The sequence below is a fragment of the Cinclus cinclus genome, chromosome 35, assembly GCF_963662255.1.
Source record: "Cinclus cinclus chromosome 35, bCinCin1.1, whole genome shotgun sequence".
Classification (NCBI taxonomy): Eukaryota; Metazoa; Chordata; class Aves; order Passeriformes; family Cinclidae; genus Cinclus; species Cinclus cinclus.
The window spans coordinates 1,016,128-1,042,530 of record NC_085080.1 but is presented as its reverse complement, the minus strand read 5'-3'; the positions used below and the strand labels follow the sequence as shown (position 1 = coordinate 1,042,530).

The following is a 26,403-nucleotide window of genomic DNA, read 5'->3' as shown; positions in this document are numbered from 1 at the left end:
ATGGCGCTGCCGCTCCCCCTCCCCCTCCTGCTGCTGGCCGGGGTGGCCGAGGGGACCCCGCGGGGGACAGAGGGGACAGAGGAGGGGACACAGCTGGACCTGGGTGAGAGACGTGTCCCAAACGTCCCCAAATATCCCCAAATCCCAAAAATGACCCCAAATGTCCCCAATGTCCCCCAAAGTCCCAAATGTCCCCAAATGTCCCCAAATCCCAAATGTCCCAAATGTCCCCAAATCCCAAAAATGACCCCAAACGTCCCCAAATGTCCTCCAAAATATCTCCAAATGTCCCCAAATCCCCCCAAATATCCCCCAATGTCCCCAATGTCCCCGATGTCCCCCCAATGTCCCCAATGTCCCCAATGTCCCCAATGTCCCCCCAATGTCCCCGATGTCCCCCCAATGTCCCCGATGTCCCCCCGCTGTCCCCAATGTCCCCGATGTCCCCCCAATGTCCCCCCAATGTCCCCGATGTCCCCGATGTCCTCAATGTCCCCCCAATGTCCCCCCAATGTCCCCCCAATGTCCCCGATGTCCCCAATGTCCCCGATGTCCCCGATGTCCCCCCAATGTCCCCAATGTCCCCCCAATGTCCCCGATGTCCCCAATGTCCCCGATGTCCCCCCAATGTCCCCAATGTTCCCAATGTCCCCGATGTCCCCAATGTCCCCGATGTCCCCGATGTCCCCCCAATGTCCCCGATGTCCCCCCAATGTCCCCGATGTCCCCCCGCTGTCCCCAATGTCCCCGATGTCCCCCCAATGTCCCCCCAATGTCCCCGATGTCCCCGATGTCCTCAATGTCCCCCCAATGTCCCCCCAATGTCCCCCCAATGTCCCCCCAATGTCCCCAATGTCCCCCCAATGTCCCCGATGTCCTCAATGTCCCCCCAATGTCCCCGATGTCCCCCCAATGTCCCCGATGTCCCCAATGTCCCCAATGTCTCCCCAATGTCCCCGATGTCCCCCCAATGTCCCCGATGTCCCCCATGTCTCCAATGTCCCCAATGTCCCCAATGTCTCCCCAATGTCCCCGATGTCCCCCCAATGTCCCCGATGTCCCCAATGTCCCCCCAATGTCCCCGATGTCCCCGATGTCCTCAATGTCCCCCCAATGTCCCCCCAATGTCCCCGATGTCCCCCCAATGTCCCCCAATATCTCCCCAATGTCCCCGATGTCCCCAATGTCCCCGATGTCCCCGATGTCCCCAATGTCCCCGATGTCCCCCCAATGTCCCCCCAATGTCCCCGATGTCCCCCCAATGTCCCCGATGTCCCCAATGTCCCCGATGTCCCCGATGTCCCCCCAATGTCCCCGATGTCCCCCCGCTGTCCCCAGGCCGCTGTCGCTTCGCTCTGGGAATGCAGGATGGGACCATCCCCGATTTTCGCCTCTCGGCCTCCAGCGCTTGGTCTGACTCCACCGCCGCCCGCCACGGCCGGTACGCACCAGGACAAACCAGTTTGGACCAGTATAGACCAGTATAAACCAGTGTAAACCAGTTTGGACCAGTATAGATGACTATAAATCAGTGTAAACAAGTATAAACCAGTATGGACCAGTATAGACCGGTTCAGACCAGTATAGACCAGTGTAAACCAGTACAAAACAGTATCAACCAGTTCAGACCAGTATAAACATCTTCAGACCAGTACAAAACAGTATAAACCAGTACACACCAGTATAAACCAGTACTGACCAGCATAGAACAGTACAGACCCGTGTAAACCAGAAAAAGAACAGTACAGACTGGTATAAACCAGTTCAGACCAGTTTGGACCAGTATTAGAGTCTGGTATCCCCGAATGTCTCCAACTGTCCCCAAACGTCCCCAGGCTGGGCCGCAGCGACGGTGACGGCGCCTGGTGTCCGGCGGGGCCGGTGTTCCCGGCCGAGCAGGAATTCCTGGAGGTGGATCTGGGCCGGCTTCATGTGGTGACACTGGTGGGGACACAGGGACGTCACGCGGGGGGACACGGCCGAGAGTTCGCCCACCAGTACCGGCTGCGCTACAGCCGCGACCGGCGCCGCTGGCTGCGCTGGAGGGACCGCTGGGGCACCGAGGTGACCTTGGGGACGTTGGGGACATCGTGGGGGGGGGGGTTGGGGACATTGAGGGTGTTGGGGGCGTCCAGGGGATTTGGGGACATTGAGGGATTGGGGGACATTGGGGGATTGGGGGACATTGTGGGGACGTTTGGGGAATTGGAAGATTGAGGGGACACCGGGGAATTTGGGGACATTTGGGGACATTGAGGTGATGGAGAACCTTGGGGCCATCCGAGATGTGGGGTGAAAGGGGTGACCTGGGACTTTGGGGACATTTGGGATCATTGTGGATCTGAGGTGATCGCGGACCTCGGGTACACCTTCGGTGACGCCTTGGTGACCTCAGTCCTGTGCCGATTGCCGCAGGTGATTGGTGGCAACGAAGACCCCGAGGGTGTGGTTTTGAAGGACCTGGCGCCGGCGCCGGTGGCCCGGGCCCTCCGGGTGTACCCGCGGGCGCCGCGCGCCATGAGCGTATGCCTGCGCCTCGAACTCTACGGCTGCCCCTGGGAGGGTGAGTGTCACCTCCCTGTCACCTCCCTGTCACCTCCCTGTCACCTCCCTGTCAACTCTGTCCCACCCCGTCACTCCCGGGTGCAGCCGTGCTGTGGATGTCCCTGATGGCCCCAAAGGGGTGGCGGCCACGTCGTTCACCCAAACCTTTTGGTGGTGGTTTTGGATCTTGTTAGTGTGGGGTCAACAGTTGGGTCATGGGGTCAATGGTTGGGTCATGGGGTCAGTGGTTGGGAGTTGGGGGTCAATGTTTGGGTGTTGAGGTGTTGGGGTCAATGGTTCCATCATGAGGTAAATGGTTGGATGTTGGGGTCAATGGTTGGGTGTTGGGGTCAACGGTTGGTTGATGATATCATCCATGGTGGCCCCTCATTAACCCTTGATGACCCCATGGTGACCCCACGGTGACCCCATGGTGACCCTGCGGTGATCCCGCGGTGACCCCGTGGTCACGTGTCCCTGTCCCCAGCTGGGCTCTTGTCCTACACGGCCCCGCGGGGACACGTCATGGCCCTGGACCCCGTTCCCATCGTCCTCAACGACTCCACCTACGATGGCTTCAGCGCTGGCCCGTGAGTCCCAGGTGTCCCCTGGTGTCCCCTACCCTCCCCAGGTGTCCCCAGGTGTCCCCAAGGGCCACCTGTCCTGGTTGTCACAAGAATTCCCAAATTCCTCCCGACCAATTTCCTCCACCAAGCATCACCAAATTGGCCCAAGAGCTTCCCAGGTGTCCCCAGACTTTCCCAGGTGTCCCCAAACCATCCTTAGGTGTCCCCAAACTGTCCCAGGTGCCACTGGAAGGTCCTCAGGTGTAACTGGGAGGTCCTAAGGTGGGTGGGACAGGACAATCCCCATACCCAGGTGCGTCCCACCTGCCCAGGTTGCACTTCGGGGGGCTGGGCCAGCTCTCGGATGGGGTCCTGGGCCTCGATGACTTCCTGAAGACCCGCGAGCGCCGCCTGTGGCCGGGCTACGACTATGTGGGGTGGCCACGCCCCTCCGGGCCACACCCACACGTGGAGCTGGAGTTTGAGTTCCAGGAGCTCCGGGCCTTCCATGCCATGCAGGTACCCCAGGGAATGATGGGATTGTGGGATTGGTCAGCCATGGATGGAAGGATGAGTGACCACCAGAGTTTGGGGTCTGGGATTGGTCACTCTGCCCCAGAGCATCATGGGATGTGTTGCCCCCCACCCAGGTCCACTGTAATAACCTCCACACGCGCGGGGTCGGAATCTTCCGGGCAGTCGAGTGTCGCTTCAAGAAGAGCTTGGCCACGGCCTGGGAGCCGACGGTGGCCACCCATAGCCTGGCGGGGGCCATCAAGGACCCCAGCGCCCGCTCGGTCACCGTCCCCTTGGGCGGGCGCAACGCACGATTCATCCAGTGCCGCTTCTTCTTTGGCGCCGAGTGGATGCTCTTCAGTGAGGTCTCCTTCATCTCAGGTTGGGTGTTGGGGTCAATGGTTGGGTGTTGTGGTCATTGATTGGGTCATGGGGGCAACAGTTGGGTGTTCAGGTCAACGGTTGGGTGTTGCAGTCAATGGTTGGGTGTTGACGTCATTCATTGGGTCATGGGGTCGATGGTTGGGTGTTGAAGTCATTCATTGATTGTTGGGGTAATTTGTTGGGTGTTGGGGTCAATGGTTGGGTGTTGTGGTCATTGATTGGGTCAATGGTTGGGTCATGGGGTCAACAGCAGGTTGATGACATCATTGCTTGACCGATGAGGTTGTTGTCAATCGATGACGTCACTGATTTAGCGATAACACTGTTGATTGTCCATGACGTCTTTGACTGTCCATGACATCACCAATTCTCTGTGATGTCACTGACCATTGATGACATCATCAATGTCCCCAGAGGTGCTGGACGACCCTGTGGGTGCCAGCGGGTGGCCCCCGACCCCAGACCCCTCCGCCGCCATCTTGGAAAGCGCTCGTGACGGGGGTGGGGCTATCAACGTCACCTCCACGGGTAGGCGGGGCTGAACTGGGAAGAGTTTGAGTGGGAGGAGCTTGACTGGGAGGGGCTTTAATGGGTTGGGAATAGTGGGCAGGGCTTTAATGGGCAAGGCTTAACTGGTGGGGAACTGGGAGGGGCTTAATGGAGATGCAAATGAAGGGGGCTTAATTAGGGTGTGGATTAAATGGGCGTAGTTTATCTGAGGTGGGCGTGGCCATGACCTTACCCTCCCTCCCAGTAGTCCCTGGGGAGCCCAAACTGGTCCCACCGGTGGCCAAAGCCGAGTCTGGGCAGTCGCCGGCGCTGCTGGGCTGCCTGGGAGCCATCATCCTCCTCCTGGTGGCCATCCTCATCCTCACCCTGAGGCACCGCCTCTGCTCCGGGGCACTGGGCAAGGTCACTGGGAGGGACTGGGAGGGACTGGGAGGGAACTGGGATGGATTGGGAGGGGACTGGGAGGGAACTGGAACGGTTCTAACTGGTTCTAACCAGTTCTAACTGGTTCTAACGGGTTCTAAAGGGTTCTAAAGGGTTCTAAAGGGTTCTAACCAGTTCCAACAGGTTCTAAGTGGTTCTAGTGGGTTCTAACGGGTTCTAAGAGGTTCTAACAAATTCTAATGGGTTCTAATGTGTTCTAATGTACTCGAACCGGTTCTAACCAGTCCTAACCAGTTCTAACAGGTTCTAATGGGTTCTAACTGGTTCTAACGGGTTCTATTTGGTTCTAGCGTGTTCTAACCAAGTTCTATCCAGTTCTAACAGGTTCTAATGAGTTCTAACTGTGTTCTAACTGGATCTAACAGGTTCTAACCGGTTCTAACCGGTTCAAACTGGTGTCCCGGCAGGCCCCAGGCCGCGGGCCAGAGGCGGCGCTGCGGGTTCAGCTCTCGGGGGACACCGTGGTCATCAACAACGCCACGGCGGGGGGAGGGGCACGGGGGCTGCCCCGCTACGAGCGGATCCCGACCGGAACCGGGACCGGGACCGGAACCGGAACCGGGGAGTACCAGGAACCCACCCGGGCACGGCCCCGACCCCCCGCGCTGCCCCCCGGGGCTGGTGAGAGAATGGGAGGGAAAAATGGGGGGGAAAACGGGAAAAAAAGGGGAAAAAGGGAAAAAAGGGAGAGGAAAAGGGAAAAGGAAACAGAGAAAAAAGGGGGGGAAAGGGAAAAAGAAAGGGAGAAAAACGGGTGAAAACAGAGGGAAAAGGGGAAAGGGGGAAAAGAAACAGAAAAAAAGGGGGAAAAAGGGAAAAAATAGGGAAAAAAGGGGGTGAAAGGGGAGGAAATGGGGAAAAAGGGAAAAGGGTAAAAGGAAAAGGGAGGGGAAAAGGGAACAAGAAACAGAAAAAAAGGGGGGGAAACAGGGGGGAAAGGAGGGAAAGGGAGAGAAAAAAGGAGGGGAGGAAGGAATTTTTTCCTAATTTATTTTGGTCTGGAACCTCCCCAGAAAATTGCTCTGGGAGTGAGGAAAAAGCTGGAAATGGCCCCCAAAAATATCTTGGGAATGGGAAAGGGGACGGAGTGGGGGAAAGGGGGGTGTCACCTCCTGGCCACGCCCCTTTATAACCTCACCCACTCTGACCACGCCCTCCCCAGCTAACCCAGCCTATCGGCTGCTCCTGGCCACCTACGCCCGGCCAATGGGAGGCCTCGCCCGGACCACGCCCGACGGCGGCAAGCCAATCAACACCGACGGTAAGGGTGGGGTCGGGCCACGCCCACTTTAGCCATGCCCGCAACCACCTCACCTGTGCCACTCCCACCTGCACAGGTGAGCCCGAGGGGGGGGCAGGGGCCTACGCCGAGGCTGATGTCACAGGAGGCTCTGGATACGCCCTGGCTGGCCCCGCCCACAGCCCCGCCCACAGCCACGCCCTCCCCTCCTTCCCACGGCACCTCCTGCGCTTCCGGGAGAAGCTGGGGGAGGGGCAGTTTGGAGAGGTAAGCCACACCCACTTTAAACCACGCCACACCCCAAAATTGTTTCACCACGCCCCTCATTGAGCCCACAACCACAACAGGTAAGCACCGCCCATAAATGGGAAATTAGCCATGCCCCACATGGAGGCCACACCCACCATGTCTTAACCCCACCCCTGAAGCCTTCAACCACACCCATAAATGGGATTTTTTTAAACCACGCCCTAAATTACTTGGCACACCCCCAAAAGTGTTAGCCCCACCCCTTCTTGAGGCCACACCCATTGTGGTTTAAACCCCCCCCAATTGAAGTAGCCACGCCCCTTATCAAACACCCCCCATGAGTTTGACTCCACCCACATTGAGGCCACACCCCCAGTGCTTTAGCCCCATCCTCATTTTAAAAAATAATCACCACATTTAATTGGCCACACCCTCAAAGTTTGGCCACGCCCCTTTCCCCTTGGCTCCCCCTCCAGGTGCTGCTGTGTGAGGTCATCGCCCCTCACACCTTGGACTTGGCCACGCCCCTCGGTTCAAGCCCCGCCCCCACAGACGTAGGGCGCCCCCTTCTGGTGGCGGTCAAGGTGCTGCGGCCGGACGCGACCAAGAACGCCCGGTATGGAAACTGGGAGAACTGGGAGGGACTGGGAGGGAATTGGGATGGGATGGGATGGGATGGGATGGGATGGGATGGGATGGGATAATGGGATGATCTGGAATGGGACTGGGGTGGACTGGGGTGGACTGGGAGGGACTGGGAGGGACTGGGAGGGACTGGGAGCACAGGGAATGGAGTGGGATAAATTGGGATTGGAATGGGAGGGACTGGGATAAACTGGCAGTGACTGGGAGGGACTGGGGAGGGTTCCAGGTGTGCTCAGCTGTACCCAGGTGTACCCAGGTGTATCCCAGGACATACCCAGGTGTACCCAGGTGTACCCAGGTGTATCCCGGGACATACCCAGGTGTACCCAGGTGTACCCAGGTGTATCCCGGGACATACCCAGGTGTACCCAGGTGTACCCAGGTGTATCCCGGGACATACCCAGGTGTACCCAGGTGTACCCAGGTGTATCCCGGGACATACCCAGGTGTACCCAGGTGTACCCAGGTGTATCCCGGGACATACCCAGGTGTACCCAGGTGTACCCAGGTGTATCCCAGGACATACCCAGGTGTACCCAGGTGTACCCAGGTGTATCCCGGGACATACCCAGGTGTACCCAGGTGTACCCAGGTGTATCCCGGGACATACCCAGGTGTACCCAGGTGTACCCAGGTGTATCCCGGGACATACCCAGGTGTACCCAGGTGTACCCAGGTGTATCCCAGGACATACCCAGGTGTACCCAGGTGTACCCAGGTGTATCCCAGGACATACCCAGGTGTACCCAGGTGTGCCCAGCTGTGCCCAGGTGTGGTGACTCCTGTCCGGGGGGCGGGGCCAGGAGGGATTTCCTGCAGGAAGCGCGCACCCTGGGCCGGCTGCGGGACCCCAACATCGTTCGTCTGCTGGGCGTGTGCTCGGGGCCCGGCCCCCTGTGCATCGTCACCGAGTACATGGAGCACGGAGACCTGCACCAGTTCCTGGGAGGGCCCCGAGGCCACGCCCTCAGGTGGGACACGCCCACATACGGACACACCCACCTGAGACACAGCCACTCCAGCCACGCCTATTCCCAGTTGTTTTTCATTCTGAGTTTTCCTGGATCCTGTCTCTTTAAGAGAAGCCACGCCCACTTTTTTGTCATGGCTATCAATCAGGACACACCCCAAACAAGCCACGCCCGCTCCCACTTGTTTCCGGTTATTATTTCTTGGGCTCTGTCCCTTTAAGAGAAGCCCCGCCTCCTTTGTACTATGGCTATAAATCAGGATACGCCCACCCCCAAAAGCCACACCCACATCCACACCCACCCACCTGAGGCACGCCCACTCCTGCCACGCCCACTCCCAGTCATTTTTCAATCTGATTTCCTGCGTCCTGTCCCTTTAAGAAAAGCCACTCCCACTTTTACACCATGCCTATCAATCAGGACACGCCCCAAAGAAGCAAATTTAAAAAAAAAAAAAAAAACAAACAAAACAGATCTTAAAGTACGAAAAAAGGGTTTTTTTAGCAGAAAAAGAGCAGATTTTAGATCATCAGAAAGCAAATTTCAAAGGAGAAAAAGCAAATTTTAGGGTATGAAAAATGCGATGTTTTTAGGCGAAAGAGCAGATTTTAGGGTTTAAAAAACCCCCAGATTTTTAGGGAAAAAAAAATGGATTTTCAGTTTGAAAAATGAGATTTTTTTAAAAATAAAATGGTAATAAAATTAAAAATTTTAATGAAAAATCCCCAAAATTTCATTTTTGCACCCCAGTTTTGCCACCCTGCTCCACGTGGGAGCCCAGATCGCGTCCGGGATGCGATTCCTGGCGCGCAGGAATTTCCATCCCCGAGAAAAATCAGATTTTAGGGTAGAAATAAAGTGATTTTCTAGGAAAAAGAAAGAACAGGCTTTAGGGTAAGGAAAAGAGATTTTTTTTAGGAGAAAAAGCAGATTTTTGGGTATGAAAAAAGCGAATTTTTAGGAGAAAAAAGTGGCTTTTAAGGCAAGAAAATGGGATTTTTTTAGGAGAAAAAGTGGATTTTAGGGTATGAAAAAAGCGAATTTTTAGGAGAAAAAAGTGGCTTTTAAGGCAGGAAAATGGGATTTTTTTAGGAGAAAAGCGGATTTTTGGGTATGAAGAAAGCGAATTTTTAGGAGAAAAAAGTGGCTTTTAAGGTAAGAAAATGGGATTTTTTTTAGGAGAAAAAGCGGATTTTTGGGTATGAAAAAAGCGAATTTTTAGGAGAAAAAAGTGGCTTTTAAGGCGAGAAATGGGATTTTTTTTTAGTGAGAAAAAGTGGATTTTAGGGTATTAAAGAAAATAAATTAAGGTAAAAAAGCAGATTTTGAAAATGGAATTTTATAAGTTTTAGTGATATTTTTAGGAGAAAAAAAGCGGATTTTAGAGTAAGAAGACAGGATATTTTAGGAGAAAAATCAGATGTTAGGGTATTTAAAAATCCACAAATATTTTTAGGAGAAAAAATCACATTTTAGGGCATTAAAAACCCTTTTATTTTTTTTTTTTTTGAAAGGGAATAAAGCGGATTTTAAGGGGAGAAAAATGAGAATTTTTTTTCCTAAAAAAAAATAAAATGCCGGAAAAATAAATATAAAAAATAAAAAAAAAAACCAAAATCTCATTCTTTCATCCCAGTTTTGCCACCCTGCTCCACGTGGGAGCCCAGATCGCGTCCGGATGCGATTCCTGGCGCGCAGGAATTTCCATCCCCGAGAAAAATCAGATTTTAGGGTAGAAATAAAGTGATTTTCTAGGAAAAAGAAAGAACAGGCTTTAGGGTAAGGAAAAGGGGATTTTTTTTAGGAGAAAAAGCGGATTTTTGGGTATGAAAAAGCGAATTTTTAGGAGAAAAAAGTGGCTTTTAAGGCAAGAAAATGGGATTTTTTTTAGGAGAAAAGCGGATTTTTGGGTATGAAGAAAGCGAATTTTTAGGAGAAAAAAGTGGCTTTTAAGGCAAGAAAATGGGATTTTTTTTAGGAGAAAAAATGTGGATTTTAGGGTATTAAAGAAATAAATTAAGGTAAAAAAGCAGATTTTGAAAATGGAATTTTATAAGGTTTTAGTGATATTTTTAGGAGAAAAAAAGCGGATTTTAGAGTAAGAAGACAGGATATTTTAGGAGAAAAATCAGATGTTACGGGTATTTAAAAATCCACAAATATTTTTAGGAGAAAAAATCACATTTTAGGGCATTAAAAACCCCTTTTATTTTTTTTTTTTTGAAAGGGAATAAAGCGGATTTTAAGGGGAGAAAAATGAGATTTTTTTTCCTAAAAAAAATAAAATGCCGGAAAAAAAAAATATAAAAAATTAAAAAAAAAAAACCAAAATCTCATTCTTTCATCCCAGTTTTGCCACCCTGCTCCACGTGGGAGCCCAGATCGCGTCCGGGATGCGATTCCTGGCACGCAGGAATTTCGTTCACCGGGATTTGGCCACTCGGAATTGCCTGGTGGGCGACGGATTCACCGTCAAGGTCGCCGATTTCGGCATGAGCCGGAACCTCTACAGCGCCGATTATTACCGGGTACGGGGCCGGGCGCTGCTGCCCATCCGCTGGATGGCCTGGGAGTGCATCCTCATGGTGAGATTTTTGGGGGAAAAAATGGGGAAAATGGGAAAAAATGGGGGGATATGGGGGGGGATGGGGGAATGGGGGGAAATGGAGAGAAATGGGAAAAAATGGGGGGAAATGGGGGAGAATGGGGGGAAATGGGGAAAATGGGGGGGAAATGGGGGGAAATGGGGGGAAATGGGGAAAAAATGGGAAAAATGGGGGGAAATGGGGAAAATGGGGAAAAAATGGGGAAAATGGGGGGAAAATGGGGAAAAAATGGGGGGAATGGGGGGGAATGGGGGAATGGGGGGGAATGGGGAAAAAATGGGAAAAAATGGGGGGAAATGGGGGAGAATGGGGGGAATGGGGAAAATGGGGGGGAAATGGGGGGAAATGGGGGGAAATGGGGAAAAAATGGGAAAAAATGGGGGAAAATGGGGGAAAATGGGGAAAAATGGGGAAAAAATGGGGAAAAATGGGAAAAAATGCGGGAAATGGGGGGAAAATGGGGGAAAAATGGGGAAAATGGGAAAAAATGGGGGGAAATGGGGAGAAAATGGGGGAAAATGGGGGAAAATGGGGGAATAATGGGGAATAATGGGGGGAAATGGGGGAAAATAGGGGAAATGGGGAAAAATGGGGGGAAAGGGGGAAAAATGGGGGAAAAATGGGGAAAAAATGGTGGAAAATGGGGAAAAATGGCGGGAAAATGGGAAAAAATGGGGGAAATGGGGGGAAAATGGGGGGGAAATGGGGGGGAAATGGGGGAAATGGGGAAAAAATGGGGGAAAATGAGGAAAAATGGGGGGGAAAATGGGAAAAATGGGGGGAAAATGAGGAAAAATGGGGGGAAAATGGGAAAAAATGGGGGGAAATGGGGGGAAATGGAGAAAAATGGGGGAAAATGGGGAAAAAATGGGGGAAAATGGTGGAAAATGGGGGAGAAAATGGGGGGGAAATGGGGGGAAAATGGGGAAAATGGGGAAATGGGGAAAAAATGGGGGGAAAATGAGGAAAAATGGGGGAAATGGGGGGAAAATGAGGAAAAATTGAGGAAAATGGGGGAAATGGGGGGAATGGGGGGAAAATGGGGGAAATGGGGGAAAAATGGGGGAAAATGGGGAAAAATGGGGAAAAATGGGGAAAAAATGGGGACAAAATGGGAATTTTGGAGGTAAAAATTGAGGATTTAAGGATAAAAATGAGATAAAAAAATTGGGGGTTTAGGGGGAAAAGTTTGCAATTTTAGGGGGGAAATGGGAAGCAAAAAGAGCGATTTTAGGGGGAAATGGGGGAAAATTGGGATTTTAAGTGAAAAAAATGGGATTTTAGGGGAAAAATGGGGAAAAAACTTGGGATTTTGGGTGGCGTGGTGCCCATCCGCTGGATGGCCTGGGAGTGCATCCTCAGGGTGAGCTTTTTGGGGGGAAAAATGGGAAAAATGGGAAAAAATGGGGAAAAAAATTGGGGATTTACAGGGAAAAAGTGGGTTTTTTGTGGAAAAAAATGTGTTTTATCAGGGGAAAAATTGAGGTTTTTTTGAGGGGAAAATTGGAAAATAAAAATTGGATTTTTTGGGGGGAAAATAAGATTGGGATTTTGGGGGAGAATGAGATTTTAGGGGGAAAACGGGGGAAAAATTGGGATTTTAGGGGACGTTCAGACCGGCCAGCGAGGCCTGGGCCGTGGGGGTGACGCCCTGGGTGGAGCTGAAACCCCAAAATTCACCAAAAGTCGTTCAAATTCACCAACGCCAACCCCCAAATCTGGAATTCCCGGAATTCCCGGAATTCCCGAAATTCCCGAATTCTGGGATTTCAGGGGACGTTCAGCCCGGCCAGCGACGCCTGGGCCTTCGGGGTGACGCTCTGGGAGGTTCTGACGCGCTGCCGGGAGCAGCCGTACGGGGCCCTGAGCGACGAGCAGGTGATCGCCAACGCCGGACACCACTTCCGGAACCGCGGGCAGCAGGTGTGGTGAACTGGGAGGGACTGGGAGGGACTGGGATGGGATTGGGAGGGAGTGGGGGGATTGGGATGGACTGGGATGGGATTGGGATGGGACTGGGAGGGATTGGGGGGAATTGGGAGCAGTGGGAGGGATTGGGAGAGTCTGGGAGGGAACTGGGATGGACTGGGAGAGGATTGGGATGGATTGGGATGGACTAGGATGGGACTGGGGGGGACTGGGAGTGAATTTGGAGAGTCTGGAAGGACTGGGATGGACTGGGAGAGAACTGGGATAGAACTGGGATTGAGTGGGAGGGACTGTGAGAGGATTGAGATTGATTGGGATGGACTGGGATGGGATTGGGGGGGACTGGGAGGGACTGAGATGGGACTGGGAGGGATTGGGGGGAATTGGGATGGACTGGGATGGGATTGGGATGGGACTGGGAGGGACTGAGATGGGACTGGGAGGGATTGGGGGGAATTGGGAGCAAGCGGGAGGGATTGGGAGAGTCTGGGAGGGAACTGGGATGGACTGGGAGAGGATTGGGATGGATTGGGATGGACTGGGAGGAAGCTGGGAGGGACTGGGATTGACCAGAATGGACTGGGAGTGGATTGGGATGGACTGGGACAGAACTGGGAGGGGACTGGGAGGGACTGGGAGGGAAATGGGATGGAAATGGGATGGGGTTATGGGACCCAGTCCCCCCCAGTCCCCTCCCAGTCCCTCCCAGTCCCTCCAGTAACCCCAGTTCCCAGGAGTACCTGCCCTGTCCCCCCGGCTGCCCCCCTGCCCTGCACCGGCTGATGTTGAACTGCTGGGCCCGAGAGGCGGCCGAGCGGCCGGACTTCGGCCACCTGCACCGGGCCCTGAGTGACCATCGTCATCTTCATCATCATCACTGACCACCCGCACCGGGCCCTGAGTGACCATCGTCATCTTCATCATCATCACTGACCACCCGCACCGGGCCCTGAGTGACCATCGTCATCTTCATCATCATCACTGACCACCCGCACCGGGCCCTGAGTGACCATCGTCATCTTCATCATCATCACTGACCACCCGCACCGGGCCCTGAGTGACCATCGTCATCTTCATCATCATCACTGACCACCCGCACCGGACACTGAGTGACCACCCGTCATCTTCCTCCTCTTCCTCCTCCTCCTCCTCCTCTTCCTCCTCCTTTCCCATCCCCTCCTCCCCCAATACCTCATTAACTTTAATTAATTAAAAGGGACTTAATTACCTGCGGTGGGGGAGGGGCTGGAAATATTTTCAGGGCTAAAATTGAAGTTTTTGTTACATTTAATAATTTAAAAATTGTGAATTTCGGGTTTGTCTCGTTTGAAAATCATCTTTTAACTCAAGAATTTCTCAACACTTCCATTTTTACCCTCAAAATGTTGTTTTTACCACCAAAGAAAAAATTGCCGGAAAATGCCATTTCACCAAAAAATTACTTTTTCTCCCCAAATCCTTTTTTTTTTTTTTCATGGAAAAACCCCAGATTTCCAAACAAACTTTTTTCCCCTCCAGTTCAGGACACCTCAATTTTAAACAAATCTAATTTTCCTCGGAATCACAACTTTTCCATCAAAAATTCTCTTTTTTCCAATAAGATCACTTTTTTTTTCACACCGGAAGTCCCTTTATTCCCCCTCAACCCCCATTCCCTCCCCCAAAATTTCCCTTTAATAATGAAAAATTCCCTTTTTCCCCTCAGAAACTGCTTGTAGTGCCCTGAACCCCAAAAATTTGAGGGATTGGAAATGTTTAGGTTTTTTTGAATCCTTTTGTTTGTTTTTGGAACCTTTCTGATGCTTTTTTTTTTTTTTTAGGTTTTCTTGCCCCATTTTTAGGCTTTTTTTTGAGCCTTTAAAAAAGATTTTTAAGCCTTTTTTAAAGATTTTTTTTTTTATATAATTTTGGGGTCGGATTTTCAATTTTTTTCCATATTTCACCCTCCCCTTCACCACCTCCCATCCCTGATGTCACCAGCCAGGGTCACAGCAGCCGAGGTCAGCGTTTATTGTCACCGACACCGGCATTTATCGTCACTGTCGCGATACAAGCGCGGCCAAGCACCAGAGCGTTGCCATGGTGACGAGAGCAGGCCGCAGGCTTCGTAACCCGACAACAGGAGCAGGCCTTGGGTGTACGCAGGCCGCAGGCTTCGTTGCCGTGGTGATGAGAGCAGGCCGAAGCTTTAGGAGTACACAGGCCACAGGCTTCATTACCACAGCAACAGGAAAAGGCCTCATACTGTTGCCGTGGCAACTTGAGCAGGCCTTGGGAATTTGCAGGCCTCAGGCTTCATCACCATGGCGACAGGAACAGGCCTTTGGAGTAGGCAGGCTGCAGGCTTTGTTGACATAGCAACAGGAGAAGGCCACAGATCAGCAGACTGTTGCCATGGCAACTTGAGCAGGCCTTGGGAGTACACAGGCCGTAGGCTTCATCACCAAGGCAACAGGAACAGGCATAGACTGTTGCCGTGGCAACAGACAAAGGCCTTAGGAGTACACAGGCCGCAGGCTTCGGTGTCACGGTGACCAAAGCAGGCCTTGGGAGTTCCCAGGCCGCAGGCTTCATCGCCATGGCAACAGGAACAGACCACAGACTGTTGCCGTGGCAACAGACAAAGGCCTTAGGAGTACACAGGCCGCAGGCTTCGTTGCCACGGCTACAAGAACAGGCCACAGGCTTCGGCCTACTCCAACCTGCGCTGTTTTTGCCCCTTCTCCCCCACAAATCCGCCCCCTCCCCATCCCCATCCCCATCCCCCACCCCCCCTTTAAAGCAGCTTTGCCCCCCGCCCCCAAACACTGTCTCAGCTTTGGCCCCCACCCCAACCAGTCCAAAGGGGGCCTGGCCCAGTCCAAACTGGGCCAGCTCTGGTTGGCTGAATACTGACAAAATTCCCCGTCCCCAGTATAAAAATCCCTTAATAAGGCTAAAAAAACCTCATTATGGATAATTAACCCCCCCCTCCCCTGGTAATAAGAAAGATAAAAAATGGGATGAAAAAATCCCCCCCCAGACCCCGCCAGGGTGGGCAGAATGTTCTGGAACCCCCCCAGAGTGGCTTGGGGGGGGGGGTCATTGTCCGAATGTCCGTCCCTGTCCGAGTGTCCGTCCCTGTCCTGCCCCTCCGGGGGGTCTCAGGGGGTCCCGGGGGGGCTGGGCCGGGGTTACCGACGGCAGGACTCGTCTGGGGGAGGGGGGAAAAATGGGTCAGGGACCCCCAATTCCCCCAAAATTGCCCCAAAATTTCCTCAAATCCACCATTATCACCCTCAGAGCTTCCCAAGATCATCCAGGACCCCAAATTCCCCCAAATCCCCCCAAATTCCACCCCCATGTTAAAAACAGCCCCCCACAAATCCCATCCCAAGACCTCCAAAATTCCCCCCAAACCCCCAAAATCCACCTCAAATCCCCACAAAACTCCCCAAAATTCCCCCTTTAATTAACCAAACCCCCCCTCAAATGCCCCAAAATCCTAAAAGATTTTCCCCCAAATTAACCAAACTCCCCCAAATCCCCCTAAATAAAATAAAAATCCCCCCTGAATTAAGCAAATGCCAAAAAAAATCCCTAACAATTCTCAAAAAAAAAATCCCTTAAATTTACCAAATCCCCCTCTCAAATCCCCAAAAAATCCCAAATAATTTCCCCCAACTTAACCAAAGCCCCCGCTCAAATCCCCCCAAAAAAACCCAAAAAACAAAAAACACCTGAACTAACCAACCCCCCCAAAAAATCCCTAAAAATTCCCTCCAAAAAAATCCCCCAACCCAAATTTATCAAATCCACATCACCCACCCACGATCAGCGCCCGGCCCCGCAGCCCCCCCGGTACCCCCTTCATGGGGGGAGGGGTCTCCTCTTCTTCCTCCTCCTCCTCCTCCTCCTCCTCCTGCCCGGGGGGTCCCGGGGGGGTCCCGGGGGGGTCCTCGGGGGGTCCCCAGGCCGCCAGCGCCGCCCCCTCGGACGGGTACGAGAAGGTTCGCTCCAGGTCGCGCTCGCTGAACCAGATCTTCAGCTTGGGGGGGACATTTGGGGACATTTTGGGGGGATTTGGGGGAATTGGGCACTCAGGTGACACAGGTGACACAGATCATACACAGGTGACACACACATCGCTCGGGTGACACTGAGGTGACACTGAGGTGACACAGGTGACACTCAGGTGACACATCGCTCAGGTGACACACAGGTGATACAGATCACACACAGGTGACACAGGTGACACTCAAATGACACAGGTGACACTGAAGTGACACAGGTGACACTCAGATCACACACAGGTGACATAGGTGACACACAGGTGACACTCAGGTGACACACACATCGCTCAGGTGACACACAGATCACACTCACGTGACACAGGTGACATTCAGGTGACACCGGTACCTTCTTGCGCCGGGCGTCGTTCTTGGCCAGGCAGGAGCGGGACAGCGCCAGGTACCCCCCGATCACCTGGATCTGCTCGGCCGTGGGGTAGCGCTTCTTGGGGGGACCCTGCTCACCCCCGGGGCCACCAGGGCCACCTCCAGGGCCGGCAGGGCCAGCAGCCGGGCCAGCAGCAGGGCCAGCATGGCTGCGGCAGGGCCGCACGGTGATGGTGTTGCCGCTGCGGCGCTGCAGGGCGGGGTGGGGACACGGCGGGGGACACGGGGGGTCACGGCGAGGGGACACCGCCCGGATGGACACGGGGACAGTGGCACCGGAAGTAGGGACAGTCCTGGACACAGGAACAGAGCTGGACAGAGGGACAGTGGCACCGGAAGTGGGGACAGTGGCACCGGAAGTGGAGACAGTCCTGGACACAGGGACAGAGCTGGACACAGGGACAGTGGCACTGGAAGTGGAGACAGTCCTGGACACAGGGACGATGGTACCGGAAGCGGGGACAGTGGCACCGGAAGTGGGGACAGTGGCACCGGAAGTGGGGACAGTCCTCGACACATGAACGATGGCACCGGAAGTCGGGACAGTGGCACCGGAAGTCGGGACAGTGGCACCGGAAGTCGGGACAGTCTTGGACACAGGGACATCACTGGACACAGGGACATCACTGGACACGGGGACATCACTGGACACGGGGACATCAGTGGACACGGGGACAGTGACCACAGGGACACTGCTGGACACGGGGCCATCACCGGCCAGCGGTGCCGGGGAGGTGACAGCGGCTGTGGTCAGTGTGGTCAGCAATGGTGACCCTGAAGTCCTGGGTGGCCCCGAGGGCTCGTGGCCGTTCGCTGTCCCCGATGTCCCCGATGTCCCCTGACCCCCCCGGCCCTCCACCACCTTCCAGTTCCTGACCATCCCCCTGACCGCTGTCCCCACGCCAGCGGTCACTCCGTGGCCCTTGACCGTTCCTTGTCCCTCACCTGTCCCCAAACCCTTGGCTGACCCTTGACCCTCGAGTGACCCCTCCTTGGTGACCACCCCACGCCCCTCGTCCCCTCCCAGGGTGGGACCCTCGGGGACAAAGTGGCTCCGCAGGCGGCTCACGCAGCCCCGGGGGGGATTTTGGGGATCCTGGGGGGAATTTTGGAGATTTTGGGGATCCCAGGAGGAATTTTGGGGATCCCAGGAAGGATTTTGGACATCCTGGACAGGATTTTCGAGATCCCAGAGAGGATTTTTGGGGTCTTGGGGGGAGTTTTGGGGATCCCAGGAGGAATTTTGAGGAGAATTTTTGGGACCTTGAGGGGAATTTTTGAGATCTGGAGGGGAATTTTTGGGATCTTGAGGGGAATTTTGGGGATCTCGGTGAGGATTTTTGGGATTTTGGGGGGGATTTTTGGGATCCTGGGGAGAATTTTGGGATTTTGGGGGGGAATTTTGGGGATTCCAGGGATGATTTTGGGGATGACTTTGGGGATCCCAGGTGGGATTTTCGGCACGGCCACATTTCTCCAACACCTCGGAGCTGTGGCTCTTCCCTGGTGCCAGGGACCCGCCCAGACCCACCTGCCCAGGTGTGACACCTGATCCAGGTGTGACACTGAGCTCAGATGTGACACCTGATCCAGGTGTGACACCTGATCCAGGTGTGACACTGAGCTCAGATGTGACACCTGATCCAGGTGTGACCCCTGATCCAGGTGTTACCCCTGACCCAGGTGTCCTCCCATGACCAGGTGTGCCGTCATACCCAGGTGTGCCCCCGGTGCCCCCAGTCCCAGGTGTTCCCCCATACCCAGGTGTTCCCCCATACCCAGGTGTTCCCCCGTGCCCAGGTGTTCCCCCATACCCAGGCGTGCCCCCGTACCCAGGTGTGCCCCCGTACTCAGGTGTGCCCCCTGTTCCCCCATACCCAGGCGTGCCCCCGCGCCCAGGTGTGTCCCCTGTTCCCCCGGTCCCAGGTGTGCCCCCATACCCAGGTGTGCCCCCGGTCCCAGGTGTGCCCCCATACCCAGGTGTGCCCCTGTGCCCAGGTGTGCCCCCATACCCAGGTGTGCCCCCGTGCCCAGGTGTGTCCCCTGTTCCCCCGGTCCCAGGTGTGCCCCCGGTGCCGCCCCGCGCTCTCCTCCTCTCCAGCAGTTCCCGTTTCCAGGTGGGCACCTGCTCCGCGCGCTCCCGCTGCTCGCGCTCCCTGCGCGCCGCCGCCTCCTCCTCCCGGCGCCGCCGCTGCAGCAGCTGCAGCTTCCAGCTCGGGAGCGCCATCCCGAGGGGACAGCGGGGACTGCAGGGACAGCGGGGACAGTGAGGGGACATTTGGGGACAGGGAGGGGACACTGAGGGGACAGGGAGGGGACATTTGGGGACAGGGAGGGGACACTGAGGGGACAGGGAGGGGACATTTGGGGACACTGAGGGGACACGGAGGGGACAGGGAGGGGACATTTGGGGACAGGGAGGGGACATTTGGGGACACTGAGGGGACATTTGGGGACAGGGAGGGGACATTTGGGGACACTGAGGGGACATTTGGGGACAGGGAGGGGACATTTGGGGACACTGAGGGGACACTGAGGGGACAGTGAGGGGACATTTGGGGACAGGGAGGGGACATTTGGGGACACTGAGGGGACATTTGGGGACAGTGAGGGGACAGGGAGGGGACAGTGGGACACCGAGAACTGCGGGGGCCATTTGGGGCCATTTGGGGCCATTTGGGGACATTTGGGGACATTTGGGGACATTTGGGGACCCAGCACGGGGGGACTGGGATTGGGTTTGGGGACAGTGGAGCCACCAGGGAAGGGACAGTGGCCACCAAGGATTTGGGGGCAACTGGAGGGGAATTTTGGGGGAATTTCGGGAATTTTGGGGGATAATTTCAGGGAAATCTCAGGGATTTTAAAGGAATTTTGGGGATAAATTTTGGGGGGAATTTTGGGGGATAATTTTTGGGGAATTACGGGAATTTTGGGGATAATTTGGGGGGAATTTTTGAGGGGCATAATTTTAGGGGAATTCTGGGAATTATTTTGGGGCATAGTTTTTTGGGGAATCCCGGGGATATTAAAGGAATTTGGGGGGATAATTTTTTGGGGAAATCCCGGGAATTCTGGGGGGAAAAAATTGGGGGAATTTGGGGAAAGGTAAATTTTGTGGGAATTTCGGGGAAATTTCGGTCGAATCCCCAAAAAAATCCGGGCGGGGGTCGCAGGAAATCCTTGGGGGGGGCGGGGAGGGGGAAAATCCCAAAAATCCGGAGGAGGGAAATCCCCCCCCAAAAATTAAATAAATAAATAAATAAATAAATAAACCAACGCGGGAATTCCCAAAAAACCCCGCGAGAATTCCCAAAAAAAAAAAAAAAAAAAAAATCCGCGGGGGATGGGAGGAGGAGCGGGGGGAGGGGCGCGCCGGGAGCATCCCAGGAATCCCAAAAGCGAAGGAAAACGCCCCAAAAAGAAAAAAAAAAAAAAAAAAAAAATCACCGCGGGGTGGGGGAGGGGAGGGAGAAATCCTTGAGCCCCCCCCTCCCTTCTCCCCCCTCCCCCCCCCCCCAAAAAAAAATTTTGGGGACCCCCCCAGGAGCGCGCGGGGTGTGTCCGGTGGGGGGAGGGGAGAACTCGGAGCGGGGTTTTTTTTTTTTTTTTGGGTGAAAAAAAAAACGGGAAAAAAAAATAAAAGAAGGGGGGAGGGGAAATCCCCCCCCCAAAAAAAAAAAGGGGGGGGTGGTCCCACGCCCCTCCCCCACCCAACCTCGAGGGATCCCCCCCAAAATTTGGGAAGGGGTGGGGGAGGGGTCCCCAAAATACTCACCCCGGGCTGGAGCGCGGGAGGGACCGGGAGGAAGCGGAGGGGGGGGGGGAGGGGAGGGGTGGGGGAGGGGCGGGGGGAGGGGGAGGAAAAGCGGCTTTTCCTGGGGGGGGGAGGGGGAGGGGCGGGAGGGGGGAGGAGGGGCTTCCCTTCAAAATCCCCCTCCCCCCCCCCCCCAAAAAAAAAAAAAAAAAAAAAGGGGAAATTTGGAGGGTGGGGGAGGGGTGAAAATAAAACTTTAAAAAAAAAATATCGGGGAGGGTGGGGGAGGGGCAAAAAAAAAAGTTTTGGGGGGAAATTCGGGGATTTTGGGGCTCTCGGGGGTGTTTTTTTGGGGGGGTGGGGGAGGGGTGGAGTTCGCCTTTGTGTGCGGAAATGGGGGCGGGGCTTGGGGAGGGGGCGGGGCTTGGGGAGGGGGAGGGGCCTCGGAAGGGATTTTTGGGGTTTTTTATTTGTTTTGTTTAGTTTTGGTTTTGGTTTTTTTTGGGGGGGGTTTTTTGTTTTGTTTTTGTTTTTTTTTGAGGGGGTGGGGTCGGAGCCGCGCGGCCCCAAAAATTCCGCTCAAATCTCGGGAGTTCCGCCCAAAATTCCCCCAAAATTTTCTCTCCTGGGACTCCCCCAGATCCCAAATTCCTCCAAAAATTGCCCCAAATTTCCCCAAATTTCCTTTTCCGGGACCCTCCAGACCCTCCTGGATGCCAAATTTTCCCCAAATCCCCCCAAATTTTCCCCCAAATCCCCTCAAGTTTCCCTAAATTCCCCCAAATTCCCCCAAATTTCCCCCAAATTGCCCCAAATTCCCAAAAATTCCCCAAATTGCCCCAAATCTCCCCAAATTCCCTTTCCTGGACTCCCCAGATCCCAAAATTCCCCCAAATTTCTCCCAAATTCCCGGGATCCCCTGGGGGGGGTGAGGGGTGGGGGAGGGGCGGTGGCCGCGTCTCTCCCTCCCCTCCCCCACCCCCACCTGACCTCACCTGCCGGCCCCTCCCCCCCTCACCTGGGGCCGCACCCCGGGGTGGGGGTCGGGGTCACCTCGGCGTCGGTCGCACCCAAATCCTGACCCAGGTGAGCGATGACGTCATGGCTGGGCAGGTGTGTGATGACGTCATGGCTGGGCAGGTGAGCCCTGACCCCACACCTGGGCAGGTGAGCCCTGACCCCGATCCTGATCCTGACCCCACACCTGGACAGGTGAGCACTGATCTCAATCCCAGCCAGGTGAGTGGTGATGTCACACCTGGACAGGTGAGCCCTGACCCCACACCTGGACAGGTGAGCTCTGACCCCAATCCTGACCCTGACCCCACACCTGGACAGGTGAGCTCTGACTTGATCCTGATCTTGATCCCAGCCAGGTGAGCCCTGACTCCCTCAGCTGGGGGAGAACCAGGTGACCCCTCAGGAGTGATCCAGGTGTGCTCCAGGTATTGGAGATGTGATCCAGGTGTGTTCCAAGTATTCCAGATGTGATCCAGGTGTGATCCAGGTATCCCAATTCCCTCCAGGTGGACTTCAGGTGCCTTCCAGGTATTCCAGGTGCCCTCAGGTGTGATCCAGGTGTGCTCCAGGTGTGCCCCCATCCCCCCAGGTGTGTCCCCCTCCTCCCCAGGTGTGTCCCCACGTGTATCTCAGGTGTCCCCAGGTGTGTCCCCCTCCCCCCAGGTGTGTCCCCCTCCCCCCAGGTGTGTCCCCAGGTGTGTCCCCACCCCCCCCACCCCAAGCAGGTCAATCCCGGTGACTCAGAGGATTTTGGGGGTGGGGTGGGGCCCCCTCCCTCCCCAGCCCCACCTGGGCCCCTCCCCCCTCACCTGGGCTATTTAAGGTGTCCCCAGGTCCCCTCCTGTCCCCTCCTGTCCCACCTGGGCTCACCTGGGCACACCTGGGCTCACCTGGGCACACCTGGGCTCACCTGGCCCCGATGGCTCCGCCCCGGCCCCTCCGGCCCCCGCCCTGCTGCTGCTGCTGCTGCTGCCCGGTGAGACTGGGGGAACTGGGATGGACTGGGAGAGACCGGGAGGGGACTGGAGGGCACTGGGATGGAGACTGGGGGAACTGGGATGGACTGGGAGAGACGAGGAGGGGACTGGGGGGCACTGGGATGGACTGGGATGGATTGGGAGGGGACTGGGGGGCACTGGGATGGACTGGGATGGACTGGGAGGAGATTGGGGGGCACTGGGATGGACTGGGATGGACTGGGAGGGGATTGAGGGGCACTGGGATGGACTGGGATGGACTGGGATGGACTGGGAGGGGATTGAGGGGCACTGGGATGGACTGGGATGGACTGGGATGGACTGGGAGGGGATTGAGGGGCACTGGGATGGACTGGGATGGACTGGGATGGACTGGGAGGGGATTGAGGGGCACTGGGATGGACTGGGTTGGACTGGGAGGAGATTGGGGGGCACTGGGATGGACTGGGATGGACTGGGATGGAGAGTGTGGGAACTGGGATGGACAGGGATGGAGACTCGGGAGACTGGGGTGGGATTGGGAGGGACTGGGATGGACTGGGATGGAACTGGGATGGACTGGGAGAGACGAGGAGGGGACTGGGGGGCACTGGGATGGACTGGGATGGACTGGGAATAGATTCTCCTTGGACAGAGCACTGGGATATACTGGGTTAGACTGGGATGGCTGGGATGGGGTCAGGAAGGAAAACTGGGACAGGAACTGGGAGGGACTGGGAGGGACTGGGAGGGCCGGAGATAGAATGATAGGGAATTTGGGAGTGACTGGGATGAACTGGGATGGACTGGGAGGGACTGGGAATGATGGATACGGAATCTGGGCAGGGCTGCGGTGACTGGGATGAACTGGGACAAACTGGGATGGACTGGGATGAGCTGGGATGAGCTGGGGTGGGACTGGGATGGACTGGGATGGATTGGGATAGACTGGGAGGAACTGGGATGAAATGGACTGGGGTGGACTGGGAGGAACTGGGATGAACTGGGATGGACTGGGACAGGAACTGGGAAGAACTGTGATGAGCTGGGGTGGACTGGGATTGACTGGGAGGAACTGGGATGGAGTGGGATGAGAACTGGGAAGAACTGGGAATTAACTGGGATGGGCTGGAAGGAACTGGGATGAGCTGGTACAAACTGGGCTGTACCGGTACAAACCAACACAAACCAGTACAAACCAGTGTGAACCGGTTTGAACCGGTGTGTACTGGTGTGAACTGGTGTGAACTGGTGCCCCTCCCCCGCAGCCGCCTGGGGGCGCTGTTCCAGCCCCTCCCCCGCCCTGGCCCCGCTCACGGCCGGGGTCGATCCCTGCAAGGATCCGCCGGGAATCCTCAGCCCCCAGCTGGGATCGGGATCGGGATCCGACGGGAATCCGGGATCCGCCGGGGGAGATTCGGGATCCGCCGGGGGAGATTCGGGATCCTATGGGGGAAGTTCGGGATCCTATGGTGGAAATTCGGGATCCTATGGGGGAAGTTCAGGTTCCTATGGAAATTCGGGATCCTATGGGGGAAGTTCGGGACCTTCTGGGAATCTGGGATCCCATGGGGGTAGACCGGGATCCTCCGGAGGTGGATCGGGATCTTCTGGAAGCTCGGGATCCTATGGGGGAAGCTCGGGATCCTATGGAGGAGATTCGGGATCCTATGGGGGATCCTACGGAAATCCGGGATCCTATGGCACCTCGGGATCCTCTGGAAATTTGGGATCCTACGGGGGGGGATCGGGATCCTATGGGGGATCCAGCTCAGGGTCCTACGGATCTGGATCAGGAAAACCCGGATCAGGATCCGGATCAGGAAAACCCGGATCGGGATCTGGATCAGGAAAACCTGGATCTGGATCGGGACCGGGCAGACCCGGATCAGGATCTGGATCACAAAGACCTGGATCCGGATCAGGATCTGGATCGGGAAGACCTGGGGGAAGTGGATCCAGCTCCTACGGGGGCCTGGATTCCTACGGGGGATCCTCGGGATCCTACGGGGGATCCTATGGGGGTGGATCGGGATCCTATGGGGGATCAGGGTCCTATGGAAGACCAGGATCCTATGGGGGCAGACCGGGATCCTACGGGGGATCCTATGGGAGTGGATCGGGATCCTATGGGGGATCAGGGTCCTATGGAAGACCAGGATCCTATGGGGGATCCTATGGGGGTGGATCGGGATCCTATGGGGGCAGACCGGGATCCTACGGGAGTGGATCGGGGTCCTATGGAAGACCAGGATCCTATGGGGGCGGATCGGGATCCTATGGGGGATCCTATGGGGGTGGATCGGGATCCCATGGGGGATCAGGATCCTATGGAAGACCAGGATCCTATGGGGGATCCTATGGGAGTGGATCGGGATCCTACGGGGGATCCTATGGGGGTGGATCGGGATCCCATGGGGGCAGACCGGGATCCTATGGGGGATCCTATGGAGGGGATTCGGGATCCTACGGGGGCAGACCGGGATCCTATGGGGGATCCTATGGGAGTGGATCGGGATCCTATGGGGGATCCTATGGGGGTGGATCGGGATCCTATGGGGGATCCTATGGGAGTGGATCAGGATCCTATGGGGGATCCTATGGGGGCAGACCGGGATCCTATGGGGGATCCTATGGAGGGGATTCGGGATCCTATGGGGGTGGATCAGGATCCTACGGGGGCGGATCGGGATCCTACGGAGGGTCTGGATCCTACGGGGGCGGATCGGGATCCTCCGGGGGATTTTCGGGATCTCGGCAGCGCCCCGGTTACAAGAATCCCGGGATCCCCTTCGTGCCGGGGCTGCGCGACCCCGCCCGCATCGGGGGGCACATCCCGATCCGCCGGGGACCGGGATCCGCCCAGGGGTCCGGGATGGGATCCGGGACGGGATCCGGGATGGGATCCGGGATGGGATACGGGACGGGATCCACCCAGGGGTCTGGGATGGGATCCGGGACGGGATCTGGGACGGGATCCACCCAGGGGTCCGGGATGGGATCTGGGACGGGATCCGGGACGGGATATGGGACGGGATCCACCCAGGGATCCACTGAGGGATCCGGCCCCGGGGATGGGGGCGGGGAGGGGGATGGGTGTGGGGGCTGTCGGAAATAGGGGAAGGGTCCTAAAGGATCCCAAGGGATCCCAAAAGGTCCTGAAGGATCCCGAAGGTTCCTGGAGGATCCCAACGGATCCCAGAGGGTCCTGAAGGATCACAAAGGATCCCAAAGGTTCCAGAAGGATCCCAAAAGGTCCCAAAAGACCCCAGAGGATTTTAAAGGATCCCGAAGGATCCCAGAGGGTCTCAAAGGATCCCAAAATATCCCAAAGGATCCCAATAAAATCTCGGATCTGGATCCGGCCTCGTCCCTGTCCCCACATGGGGGATGGCACTGGTGGGACTGGGGACACTGGGATGGGGACACTGGGGACACTGGGATTGGGGACACTGGGATTGGGTAACTGGGGACACTGGGAAGGGGACACTGGGGACACTGGGGACACTGGGGACACTGGGATTGGGACACTGGGGACACTGGGATTGGGGACACTGGGGACACTGGGGACACTGGGAACACTGGGAGTGGTAACTGGAGACACTGGGGACACTGGGGACACTGGGATTG

General features: G+C 55.7%; 2 protein-coding genes across 2 annotated transcripts; both read left to right on the top strand.

Moving 5' to 3' along the window:
• On the top strand, window positions 1–13,485 carry DDR1 (discoidin domain receptor tyrosine kinase 1). Its single transcript, XM_062512257.1, has 17 exons — window positions 1–103; window positions 1,324–1,441; window positions 1,836–2,064; window positions 2,416–2,563; window positions 3,032–3,134; window positions 3,443–3,629; window positions 3,761–4,007; window positions 4,425–4,538; window positions 4,768–4,922; window positions 5,372–5,585; window positions 6,127–6,231; window positions 6,302–6,471; window positions 6,930–7,069; window positions 7,902–8,069; window positions 10,420–10,654; window positions 12,449–12,598; window positions 13,339–13,485. The coding sequence occupies exons 1-17, from the start codon at window positions 1–3 to the stop codon at window positions 13,483–13,485; spliced, it is 2,733 nt and encodes a 910-aa protein (XP_062368241.1).
• An 8,413-nt stretch (window positions 13,486–21,898) lies between these two features.
• Window positions 21,899–25,830, top strand: LOC134055797 (basic proline-rich protein-like). The gene is made up of 6 exons (XM_062512256.1): window positions 21,899–22,036; window positions 22,136–22,173; window positions 22,324–22,375; window positions 22,428–22,460; window positions 24,042–25,476; window positions 25,535–25,830. Exons 1-6 carry the CDS (start codon window positions 21,899–21,901, stop codon window positions 25,828–25,830), a joined length of 1,992 nt encoding a protein of 663 aa, XP_062368240.1.
• Window positions 25,831–26,403: the final 573 nt, after the last annotated feature.

What these genes read in the sequence shown, in the direction of transcription:
- LOC134055797 (XM_062512256.1), top strand. Translation starts at nt 21,899, where the DNA reads ATGGCTGGGCAGGTGTGTGATGACGTCATGGCTGGGCAGGTGAGCCCT. An exon ending in CTGATCTTGATCCCAGCCAG is followed by an intron (nt 22,174 to 22,323) that starts GTGAGCCCTGAC and finishes AATTCCCTCCAG; the next exon opens with GTGGACTTCAGGTGCCTTCC. An exon ending in TGTATCTCAGGTGTCCCCAG is followed by an intron (nt 22,461 to 24,041) that starts GTGTGTCCCCCT and finishes CCTCCCCCGCAG; the next exon opens with CCGCCTGGGGGCGCTGTTCC.
- DDR1 (XM_062512257.1), top strand. Translation starts at nt 1, where the DNA reads ATGGCGCTGCCGCTCCCCCTCCCCCTCCTGCTGCTGGCCGGGGTGGCC. An exon ending in GCTCCGGGGCACTGGGCAAG is followed by an intron (nt 4,923 to 5,371) that starts GTCACTGGGAGG and finishes GTGTCCCGGCAG; the next exon opens with GCCCCAGGCCGCGGGCCAGA. An exon ending in AATCAACACCGACGGTAAGG is followed by an intron (nt 6,232 to 6,301) that starts GTGGGGTCGGGC and finishes CCACCTGCACAG; the next exon opens with GTGAGCCCGAGGGGGGGGCA.